At 41.6% G+C, this 12,378-nt stretch overlaps 1 protein-coding gene across 3 annotated transcripts in view; it reads left to right on the top strand.

Annotated features, from left to right (window-relative positions):
• Window positions 1-12,378, top strand: part of ABCC4 (ATP binding cassette subfamily C member 4 (PEL blood group)) — a 154,870-nt gene that overhangs the window by 23,107 nt on the left and 119,385 nt on the right. For all 3 annotated transcript variants that reach the window (XM_066986856.1, XM_066986861.1, XM_066986848.1), the window contains 3 exons: window positions 230-355; window positions 3,113-3,362; window positions 6,991-7,095. In XM_066986856.1, the coding sequence (XP_066842957.1) occupies window positions 230-355; window positions 3,113-3,362; window positions 6,991-7,095 (481 nt within the window). The remainder of the gene's footprint in view (window positions 1-229; window positions 356-3,112; window positions 3,363-6,990; window positions 7,096-12,378) is intronic.

The raw sequence follows: 12,378 nt of genomic DNA on the forward strand, positions 1-12,378 counted from the left end.
AGTTCCCTGAGGATAGAGAATGCCAGGAATACTGATAGACGTATTAAATCTGTCTGCTGCGTGTCATCTGTGAGATACTGTTTTAGGAAGGTTCTTTAATGGAATTGTGGTTATGTGAACCCTCTAGAAGTAAGAGCAAAAACTTAATTAAATATGAGTGCATTATGTGATTATAAATAGTGTCACTTCTTTTGAGAATCTGAGAATTTTTGTTTTCTGCTATTTACAGAAGCAAGACAGCTGCATTTACAGATGTCAGGATTAGAACCATGAATGAAGTCATAAGTGGCATGAAGATAATAAAGATGTATGCTTGGGAAAAATCGTTTGCGGAACTTGTGAGTGGTTTGAGAAGGTAATCCCGGGAAAATACAGCTTGGTGTATGATCTATATCTGTTTACATTTTTTACATGCCAATAAATGCATTATTCTGTGCTGTGGAGAGAAGTTTACTTGAACTTTTTTGGTCTTTTAAACTTTCTATAGTAAGAGCGAAGGAATGAAAATATTATCCTAAGGGGACAGAAGAAGAAAAAATCCTTTGATATTTATAAAATGTGTTTTTTAATGTTTCCTTTTACATTTGTGTTTAAGAACAGCAACTGATAAATAAAATAGTTGTAGCTGAAGATCCTCACAGTCCTCTAAACAAATGGAAAGGAACCAATAAGTATTTCTCTCTTCTGAGAAATACGTGTAATCTGACTTTATGTCCTACGTGAATAGCATCCTCAGATACTACTCCACTTTCTGCATTGTGAAGTATTGCTCAAACCATCTGAAAAGTGTGGAGAGTAGAATGAAAGCAGCTCAGAAGTTCTCTAGTTGTTCAGTTGGCAAGGCCAACTGACTCTGGAGTCATTTCATTTTAGAGGTCTGTCAGAATCTGGATAAAAGCTACTCGTAAACTTGTTTTTTCAACACTATTTATTCTTTTACGTGACAGGAGTTCAGGTATTTCCTATCACTTAGTTTTCATGTTAAGTCTTTCTCCAACATGAGTTGTTATCCTGCCATAGATTCTTTGATTTCATTTATTTATTATTAACTTCTTTGGAGTTCTGTTTTTTTAATTGATTTTTTTCCTTTACATACATATGTGTGCAGGTTTGCAGACTTGCTAACGTTCCCTGAGACATTTGTTCCCACGCACAGAATGCTCTTTCTTCTTCTTCAGTATATATAGGATCCTCTGCTGAGTGAATACTCTTGATTGCTTGAAGGCTTCCCTGTCTTGCATGGAGCCAGAGAGTGTATTTGTTTATTGAAAGCTACTTCAGTGGGAGTATTCACATTATGAAAGTCAATGTCTCATTAGGATTAGAGGTTTCCTATTTAATGACGGAGAGAAATGAGCTCTACCAAAGCACGTCTCGAGCCCTCTTTTGTTTCTTTCACCACACTGTGGAAAACTGTTAGCAGTCTTAAATTCATCCACATGATTATTGCCCAGTATTTCACAGTGGCCCTTGGTAGTTGTTAAGATGACACCTGAACTCCTCAGTTGTTTTTTTACCTGTGGCTGTCCATATTAGTTTCCTCTGATACAACTCGGTGCCGTAAGACAGTGTAGTGTATCACATACGGCCTACGGGTGGGCTGTAATTATCTGATACTTACAGAGAATAGCACAAAGGACTCGGTGATTATCCACAGATGGCGAGAGGATTATTAAGGACTATTAGAGAGTGGGAAAAGAGTTTCGTCCAGGATTGTAGAAGTAATTGAATTAGACCCAATTCAAATAGTTTACGTACAAATGTTCTTTCACCGTACTCTGGAAGAGATCAGAGATTGCGAGCCCTTAAGCTGAAAAAATGTCTTTGAAATCCTTTGAAAGTCTGTCAATTCAGCCAATTTGGCAAGTATAGTGTGAAAGTTGCTTAACTAGTTTTCTAGTAGTACATCATGCATCCTTCTCTCCGTAAGGGAGAACCGACAGTACTTCAAGTGCTATAATCATAATTTGACTTTCTAATCTTTGTATATAGTTCCAAGTGGAAGGTAATCAAAGTGATTAAGATTTTCCCTAAGAATTGCCAGAATATTTGTGAAGAGAAAATATGATTTTTTTTTTTTAGTAAAATTCTGTGTCACTTCAGGTAAAATTAGACTATGTGGGGAAGGAGCAAATTGTTATGGCTCTCTTGATAAAGAAAACCTATTATTTTAATAAGAAGTTAAAGCTGAAGGCAGCCACATTGTAGATAGTGCAGTAACATTTTGAGGATTGGACTTGAGTCATATAGAAGGAGAAGCTGGAGTATAACTAAAGTGGAAATAGAAAACATATGCATCAGCAGCTTTATCAGTTGCTGCAGGGGGCCTTCAGTGTCTGTGCCGTACATCAGGTACTAGTTAGCTGAGGAAATGGTAGGCAGAACAGCTGGCCTCACAGAGCTGTATTTTCTGAATTACGAACCACAACTCCCAGAGCAGTGGAAGCCAGGCGCGGGGTCCAAATCAGGAAGGATTTAGGCTGAGATCAAAGGAAATACTGCAAATCCTGTGATCCAGCTTGAGGAACAGCAACTGAGTAGTGGTAAATGCTTGGGCCACAGGTGAACTTCTAATGTTTTGGAAGTTGACCTGTTTTACAGGTTGCAAAGTATGTATTCATGTTAGCAAGAGCTTGTGACTGAACTCTATTGGATTTTTATACTGGAAGGATAAGGAACTGCTGGATACTTGGCTGTTATACAGAAGTTTTTTTTCCTCTTTGCTCTTGTACACCATCTAGAAAGAGTCAAAAGGTTAGAATTGGAATTAAAATGCTAGTTTGACAAAAACAGGAAAAGAGTATTTTGATTTTCTGTCCCTGAAGAATACTTTTTTTTTTTTTCCCTAGGAGCTATCAAGATATTAAATATCTTAAATTTTTGTTTTCGTCAATTCCTGAGCCTTTTAAATTATCATTTATTATTTGCCATATGCTATGCTTTCTTTACAGTTACTTTTGAGTACAGTTCTTCGCATGCAAGTTGGGGTGGTGCAAGGGGAAGAAAAGACATAAAAGTGTAATCTTGAGAGTGGGGTCTCCCTCATCCTACTGTTGAGGGCATCTGTGATGAGAGGGATTGATGCGAATGTTTATATTTTGCGTTTTTTTAGGAAGGAGATTGCCATGGTTATGAAAAGCTCCTACCTTCGAGGACTGAACTTAGCCTCTTTCTTTGTGGCAAGCAAAATAACGGTGTTCATGACTTTCATGGCATATGTACTACTTGGCAACGTTATCTCTGCGAGCCGGGTGTTCGTGGCAGTGTCCCTGTACGGTGCAGTAAGACTGACAGTAACTCTGTTCTTCCCTGCGGCTGTTGAGAGAGTATCCGAGGCGGTGGTTAGCATACGACGAATCAAGGTATGGTTATTGGTTTGAATGGGTTGTGGATTTGTTCTCTTATTCTAACATTGTTTTATCCAGAAAATGCAGCTTTATTTTAGTTTTGCAGAGTTTCAGATTTTTACTGAAATAATCTCTTTTGCAACTGAATGTGTTCCTGTGTAAATGTGCAAAAACCCATGAAATGTGCTCTAGAGCGAGGTGAAATGTAGGAGAAAAGTAAGTGCAATGAGGCATTGTAGATGTTTTTGAAGTAAGAGGATCACGTGTGCAAATATGTTGGAATTGGGAGTTGTAAGTCAGGAAACATGGATGGCAAAAACAGCAGCGGGGAGATGCAGGATTCATATTCCATGTGCACTGCACTACCCTGTCGGCTGTGGAGGGGAGGAGTGAGCCCTAGCTGGTGTCCTGTAGCTGCTTTCAATACTGGAGGGAAAGGCTCAGTAAGGATGAACATGCTGCTGTTTTTGGCAGAAGGACTTCGTAGTTTTGTTTGTTTTTTGTTTTTTTTTTTTCTGTGTTCAGTGTGGTGTTTTGAATAAAACAGTAATGTTTGCTGTATGTACTCATACTTTAGCATAAACTACAAGGGTGAAACATTTAAATGCAAAACGTGTTTTAAATTTAAGACTTAAGAAGTCCCAAGTCATCAAGCTATTGAAATACAGAATTACTATTTTAGAACTTAATTTTTTTGGGGAAAAAAAGTTAATCTTGTCTAGAATGGAGTAAGCAGAAATGGTGTACCTGTGGTTTTGCAGAGTGTCAGTATGCCATTTATCGATGAAAGTATCTAAAAATGTCCTGTTTTCTTTTCCACGTGTCTGAGTATAATAAATCTTTTTTTGTTGTTGTCGATAAATTTCTGATTGTACTAAGCCTACACATAACACATATATTAAACAGGTAACCGTTGCTCTTCAGAGAAGCGTTTTGTAAAAGTTGATGCAAATGGAAATAGAAAAGCCTAATGTGTGAAAATCACCACGGTGAAATGTAGGCAGTAACATTTATTATTACTGCTTCAACTAAATTGCGGGAGGGGAGAGAAGCGCTTGGGATGCTGGATGGTGCACGCTGTCTTTTCAATACTTTTCATGTAGCCTGTGTTCAGCTCCAGGGCAGTGCTCTTTCAAAAGATCATTCAAGCTGTGCAGGTTGAGAAACATGGATGGAAGGCTGAAAAAGATGCCTTAGGAACAGGAGAATGGCTCTTCAGCAGAGGCAGTGGCAGTCTGTTCCCTTTTTCTGCTGTCTCAGTTTCCAGTATATCCTACGGGTCACAAGATTTTGCTCCTAGCAGCAGGCTCCAACTCCCCTGCACTTATGATTATGAATTAGAGAGAGAAGGAGAGAGTAGAAAATGTAGGGAAAAAGTATAAAGCTGATGGCTAGGTGTATTTGCACAAAACTGAAAATAATGTATTTTTTAAGAAGGTGAATTTTTGAACCCTTGAACAAGAGCAAGTGGGGTTTCAGTGCTGATCTTAAAACATGCTCAGATGGAGACATGGAAGCAGGAGATACCGTGCTTTGTGTGTGAATGTGAGCACAATTAGAGGGGAATCAGTAGCCTTTTGTCCATGTTGATACATGCACATATAGGAACTGAAGAATATTATGGTATTTAATTTTTTTTTTTCCTCTGAGCTGTCTTCTACCTTCACCTTAGCTACAGAGCAACGTCTGCATCTATTCTTGAAGCTCACCCACTATTTTAGGATGAAGCAATTGCCTCAAGGTCCCCTTGTGAAACAAAGTGAGAGAAGTTGTTTTTCAGAGGGTTATTTTGGTAGAGACTGTGTAAAGAGGAGAAATTTCATCTGGGTAAAAAAGATAGTTGTTTTTTTCTCAAGGACACAATCCTATCTCAAACTACTGTTTGCTTCTCAGCATCCTGTGGATGCTAGCAATTTTATTTTTCTCTGCATGGTAGACAATTCAATACTAAAAAAATGGAAGAATGTTTTAAGAAAACTTGAACAGTGTTTAAAGCTTAAGTTATTTTACTGCTTTTGAAAATTTTATTTCTAGTGTTGATTTCTGTTCCCACCCCCTGCTGTGTTAAATTCCTGATGTTAGCCATATAACTTTTTTCTTGATTTGTACTATTTTTATTTGAAGCCTTCCATATGTGTTACTGTAGCATTTTTGAATTAAACGGCTAGCTAGAATTCATACCTGATATGAATACTACTGCTAGAAGAGAAATTCCTGGTAAAAGCTGAAACAAGAGAACGATTCCTTGCTAATAACTCCCTGATGTTTCATCCATCATCTAATCCAAATCACACTTCAAAGGCCATGTGCCTCATTGCTGATACAGGCTATGTCTGGAATTTCTTTCCCTGACTACCACCTTCTTCTCCCGAGTCCTCTCTTTCACACATCAGTTTGCACCTGCCTGTCTAAAAGAGGGCTCAGCAATGCTCACTTGGCCACAGAGTTCAGACTTGCTTTGCCATTTGGTGGAGATGTGGATGTGCATTGAGTTTGGAGACTGCATGAAAATGCTTGACTGCTGGCAGGTCTCTTAAGTGATACCAGGTGAATTTTGAGCAAGGTCCCTTGTGCCTGCTAACACGTTACAGTGCTGTTCGTGTCCCCTTTGTCAGCTTTGTTCTGTTTCCTCATAGTTACTGACTTCCAAAAGTCTTCAGCATTACTCTCATGTCTGCAGGCTGTTCAGTGCTTGTTAACTACTCTCGGCTTTTCTCAAAATATTGTCTGATAGAGGCCTGTTTTAGGTCTTCATGGTCTGTGATTCAAATCGTGTTAGAATTGTTCTGCTTTTTATCTTAAACTTGTGGTAACTGTTATCCATGAAAATTTTCTCTAGAACTTGCCTCTTTCCCTTCTAAATGTGTTTGAGCTATTTGTAATCTAGCATCATCAGGCAAAGTGTGCTAGAAGGGTGGCTGTAGGATAGAGTACGCATTTGGGCAACCTGGACTAGTGGAGGGTGCCCCCCCATGGCAGGGGGTTGGAGCTGGGTGGTCTTTAAGGTCCCTTCCAACCCAAACGATTCTGTGATAATGCAAGTTGAAGGAAACGAACCCTGACTGGAATATATTTTACAAGTACAGTAGGAAAAATGCAACAGAACAGTAAGGGTTTTTTTTCTGTTAACACCCTGGATTTTAAAAGGAGGAGGGTTTCAGTGACTTCTTGTCACTGGAAGAATGCTTAATAGAGACAGTGGTGTCCCTATTATGGTGCCCTCAGTATTCTTTTAAGGGAAACAAAAATGAAATAAGCCTTCATCATCAAAACAGGGAATGACAAGATTGCACTAGGGTTTCATCTCTTCTTTGTGGGAAGGGGAAATCAAACAATTTTAAGGTTTATAAGGATTTATTTTTAAGTTCTTTGTGCTTCAGGATTTTTTTGTTACTGAGCAGTTTGCTGGTAGAATTCCACAGTACTGTTATGCTATGAAATCTGCACTTCTGGGTGAACCCTGGGATAGTTAGCTGGTTAGATGTGCATTGTTTGAATGGGTTTTGCATTGCTTTGAAATTCCTTGATCTATGTGTTTATTTTTTCATCAGTAACATTTTGTATGCTGCTTACAAAAACGTGCTTGGCTTCCTTTCTCATTCCCAGTTTCACATCAGAACCCTGACCTTTTCTTTTATTGCAGAACTTCCTGATACTTGATGAAGTCTCACACTTCAAGCCACAGCTGCATGGTAGTAATGAGAATGTCATTCTTCATGTTCAGGATTTGACTTGCTATTGGGATAAGGTAAACTTCTACTAAATGTTAAGAGCATACTGGTGCTGCAGGCATTTTGAGCCTACAAAGCAGTATGTCTGTGTATGGTGTGCCCTTGCTTTGTATTCCGCCTTCTGTGTGGGAGAAACCTTTTAGTACGTTAAACTAACTCTGTTGAATAGATTTAAAACAGTATCAAATGCATCTTAAAAGTAGCTATTCTTGAATTTTATACTAAATGAAAATCTGTACGTTTCTATGGGAAAATATCTCATTGAACAGCATCGTACTGCAGCTTAGATGTTTAAATTGGAATTAAGGACAGATAGCACAGTACAGCAGGCCTTAGTGTATGGTGTGTAGTGTTTTTTTCTGTGAACTGAATGCTGACTGGTTCATTAGTCTAGAACCAGTACAATATTATACTTCATGTAACAGATTGGAAAGCTTTAGGGACGAATCTACAACTATTTGTTACTCTGTGTATTTTAATTGAGATTGTTCAGCTTCAAATTGTTCTTTCTTAAAATATGCCAAAACCACCAAAATGACTAGAAAAGGGACAATACGGAGGTGATAAATCTGTTATGAATCCTTTTCTCTAAGAGAGGCAAGTGTTGATTCTGTTTTTTAAAAATGCAATTGTTATGGGAAGCAGCAATTTGTGATGAATTGTTGGAGCTATTATGAGCTGCCAGTATCCTTGCACAAGGGAAGCTTCAGTCTCCGTAAGAAACTCCGGAAGCTCTAAAAATGAATTTTGCATATAAATGTAATGCAAATAAGACATCTCACGTATCTCCCCTTACACACCCTCTTCGCCTCACATGTGCTGTGTCCCAAGGAAGATAAAATGTGCAAATATATGTGAGGATCTGCCTTATAATACTACTCAGCTACAAAACTAAATTGCTACGTTATTATGCTTTACTTTCTCAGAGTTTCTCTGTGACATGAATTCTTTCTGAGATGTTGAACAAACTTTTTAATTAAGTGGCGTGGAATACTTAATAGTGAATGCATTCTGATGCAGGGTGGAATGTATTTCTCAGACTTTGTTTTCTCCCCAAACCTGTATTATACCACCGTTAACAATCTATAGGAAATGGTTGCATAATATGTCCGTAAAACACCTTTGGGTTTTTCATGAGTTACTTATACTAGGTGAAGTTGAGTAGCATGACTGGAATTAACTAGATTCCTTTTGGTTTAAAAAAAAGAAAAGAAAACTTAATGTAATTTTCATTTTGATATTTAATTGAAATGTGCAAAGGAGAAGAATAGTTCTCCCAGAACTATAAGAGCAGTTCAGAGCATTTCTCTTGCATACTTCTACAATAATGCAAAATAATTTTATGGAGTTGCTAACTGAAAAGGTGGCGAGTTCTGTGAGAGGGAAGTTATAAAAGGAATAATAAAAATATGCTATACTTTGTCAAATAACCAGCTTAGCCTGCTGCTACCGTAACTGGGTTTCTCATGACTCTTTGGATTTCTGTATAGCAACCATACAGCTCGATGATATTTTTATTTTAGTTTTAAAGATTATGAGCCCAAATAGATACTTAAAAAAAAAACCAAAGCAAACCAAAAAATTCCACAACAACCCACAAATCCAAAATCACTGGAAGTAAAAAAGGGATTATTAGATAGACTTTTAGGAAAACAACTTAACATGGTGTATTACAGTTTATCAAAAGATAAATAAAACCAATTAATTCACGGTCACACTCTTGTTTTACTCAGGCAAGTCTTATCTGAGTTCCACAGGCTAGTCTGATAGCAGCATGGAACTGGGGATTCTTCGATACGGGGTTTTTCCTAACGTGCCTTTAGTTTACAGTACAGTCTGTCTGCTCAGCTGAAAAACTTGAAAATTCAGGAATTTGAACGGAGGCCAAATGTATCCCTTGTAATTTTAGTCACTTAAATGAGGAGCTTAAGCAGTGTAGTACTTCTGTGTAATATATCATCTCTGAAGCCCTTAAATGGGATGAATTACTTCTTTCATTTGGCTGTAGGGTGTGAGGTCTGCCCAAGCTCACCTAAGGAATTGCTGCCACTGAAGGGATCAGTCTTATATCTTTTGGTCACAGAATCTTCTAGGTTGGAAGAGACCTCCAAGATCACCTAAACTAGAGTCGAAGGGGGAAGGGGCTAAAACCAGGCACGCCGGTGAAGACCTAAGGGAAGGTACGCTAGAATCAGAGGGGCTGTGTGCCAGTGAGGTCCTTCGGGCAGATCCACAAGGTGCTGAGTGTAAGGAGACGCACCTGAAGTGCTTCTACACGAACGCACGCAGTATGAGGAATAAAATGGATGAGCTAGAAGTCCTGGCCCAGTCCCGCAACTACGACATCATCGGCATAAGCGAAACCTGGTGGGATGAGTCCTGTGACTGGGGTGTTGCGATAGATGGTTACAGGCTCTTCAGGAGGGACAGGCAGGGTAGGCGAGGTGGTGGGGTGGCGATGTATGTGAAGCAGGGGCTGGACTGTGTGGAACTTCAGGTCGGCGATGGCAAAGTTGAGAGCCTCTGGGTAAGGATCAAGGGACGAACGAATAAAGAGGATGTCGTTGTGGGAGTCTATTACAGACCGCCTGGCCAGGACGATAGCGCCGATAAATTATTCTTTACAGAACTAAGAGAGGCCTCGAGATTAACTCCCCTTGTCCTTATGGGGGACTTCAACTTGCCAGACGTTAACTGGGAGTGCCACACGGCTGACACGAGCAAGTCCAGGAGGTTCATGAAGCACCTAGATGATAACTTCTTGGTGCAGGTGCTAACGGAGCCAACTAGGAAAGGTGCCCTCCTAGACCTGTTGCTAGAAAACAGAGAGGGTCTTGTGGGAGACGTGGTGATTGGTGGCCGCCTTGGTCATAGCGACCATGAAGTTGAGTTCAAAATTTACGGTGACAGAAGGAAAAGTGCCACCAAAACCTCAACCCTAGATATGGGGAAAGCGGACTTCAGGCTGCTCAGGGAACTAGTCAGCAAGGTCCCCTGGGAAACTGCTCTTGAAGGCCTCGATGTCCACCAGTGCTGGTCATTCTTTAAGCGATGCCTCCTAGAAGCACAAGATCAGGCAATTCCTAAATATCGCAAGTCAGGCAGGCGGGGCAGGAGGCCGGCGTGGCTGACCAGGAACATTCTAATGGAGATTAGGCGGAAACAGAGAGTGTTTCGCTACTGGAAGGAGGGCCAGGTGTCATGGAAAGAATACAGGGATGCTGTTCGTGTTTGTAGGGAGAAAATTCGTGTGGCCAAAGCACACCTAGAGTTGAAGCTGGCTGTGTCTGTGAGAGAAAATAAAAGGGCTTTTTCAGATATGTGAATAGAAAAAGGAGAACTAAAGAATACATAGGGCCGCTCCTTGATAGGGAAGGTCTCCTCACAGACAATGACATAGGCAAAGCAGAGACGCTTAACGCCTTCTTTGCCTCTGTCTTCAATGCCGATGATGGGCTTCGGGACCCAGGGTGCCCTGAGCTGGAGGACCGGGACGGCGAGGATGACAGACTCCCGACCGACCCTGAACGTGTGCGGGATTTGCTACTCCACCTGGATCCCTACAAGTCCATGGGTCCGGATGGGATTCATCCCCGGGTGCTGAAAGAGCTGGCGGACGTCATCGCGGAACCTCTCTCAATTATTTTTCAACGATCCTGGGAATTTGGAGAGGTCCCGGTAGACTGGAAGCTGGCAAATGTTGTGCCGATTTACAAGAAGGGTCAGAAAGAAGACCCTAGCAATTACAGGCCTGTCAGTCTCACGTCAGTGCCTGGTAAAATCATGGAGAAGATGGTTCTCGAACTTATTGAGGTGCACCTGGGGGACAAAGCAGTCATTGGTCCCAGGCAGCATGGGTTTGTGAAGGGTAGGTCCTGCCTAACTAACCTGATTTCCTTTTATGATAAGATCACCCGTATGATGGACCAAGGGAAACCAGCTGATGTGATTTTTTTGGACTTCAGCAAGGCTTTTGACACGGTTTCCCATAGGATCCTACTGGACAAAATGTCCACCATACAGCTAAATAAAAACATCATACGATGGGTGAGCAATTGGCTAACGGGCAGGGCCCAAAGGGTTATGGTAAATGGGGCTGCGTCAGGCTGGCGGGCGGTCACCAGTGGGGTCCCTCAAGGCTCCATTTTAGGGCCGGTACTTTTCAATATTTTTATAAACGATCTGGATGTAGGAATAGAAGGTATTTTGAGCAAGTTTGCTGATGACACCAAACTTGGAGGAGTTGTGGACTCGAATGAGGGTGGAAAGGCCTTCCAGAGGGATCTGGATAGGTTGGAGAGCTGGGCGATCACCAACCGCATGAAGTTCAATAAGAGCAAGTGCCGGGTCCTGCACCTGGGACGGGGCAACCCTGGCTGCACGTACAGACTGGGCGATGAGACACTGGAGAGCAGCCTAGAAGAGAGGGATCTGGGGGTCGTGGTAGACAGCAAGTTGAATATGAGCCAGCAGTGTGCCCTGGCGGCCAGGAGGGCCAACCGTGTCCTGGGGTGCATCAAGCACGGCATCACTAGTAGGTCAAGGGAGGTGATTGTCCCGCTCTACTCTGCGCTGGTGCGGCCTCACCTCGAGTACTGTGTGCAGTTCTGGGCACCACAGTATAAAAAGGACATGAAACTGTTGGAGAGTGTACAGAGGAGGGCTACGAAGATGGTGAAAGGCCTGGAGGGGAAGACGTACGAGGAACGGCTGAGGTCACTGAGCCTGTTCAGCCTGGAGAAGAGGAGGCTGAGGGGAGACCTCATCACAGTCTACAACTTCCTCATAAGGGGGTGTCGAGAGGCAGGAGACCTTTTCTCCATTAACACCAGTGACAGGACCCGCGGGAACGGGGTTAAGCTGAGGCAGGGGAAATTTAGGCTCGACATCAGGAAGGGGTTCTTCACAGAGAGGGTGGTTGCACACTGGAACAGGCTCCCCAGGGAAGTGGTCACTGCACCGAGCCTGTCTGAATTTAAGAAGAGATTGGACTGTGCACTTAGTCACATGGTCTGAACTTTTGGGTAGACCTGTGCGGTGTCAAGAGTTGGACATGATGATCCTTAAGGGTCCCTTCCAACTCAGGATATTCTATGATTCTATGATTCTATGATCACCCAGTCCAACCTCAGCCCTAACACTAACAAGTCCTCCACTAAACCGTATCACTAAGCTCAACATCTAAACGTCTCTTAAAGACCTCCAGGGATGGTGACTCAGCCACTTCCCTGGGCAGCCCATTCCAATGCCTAACAACCCTTTCAGTAAAGAAGTTCTTCCTAACATCCAACCTAAACCTC

The sequence above is a fragment of the Anser cygnoides genome, chromosome 1 (assembly GCF_040182565.1).
Source record: "Anser cygnoides isolate HZ-2024a breed goose chromosome 1, Taihu_goose_T2T_genome, whole genome shotgun sequence".
Taxonomy (NCBI): Eukaryota; Metazoa; Chordata; class Aves; order Anseriformes; family Anatidae; genus Anser; species Anser cygnoides.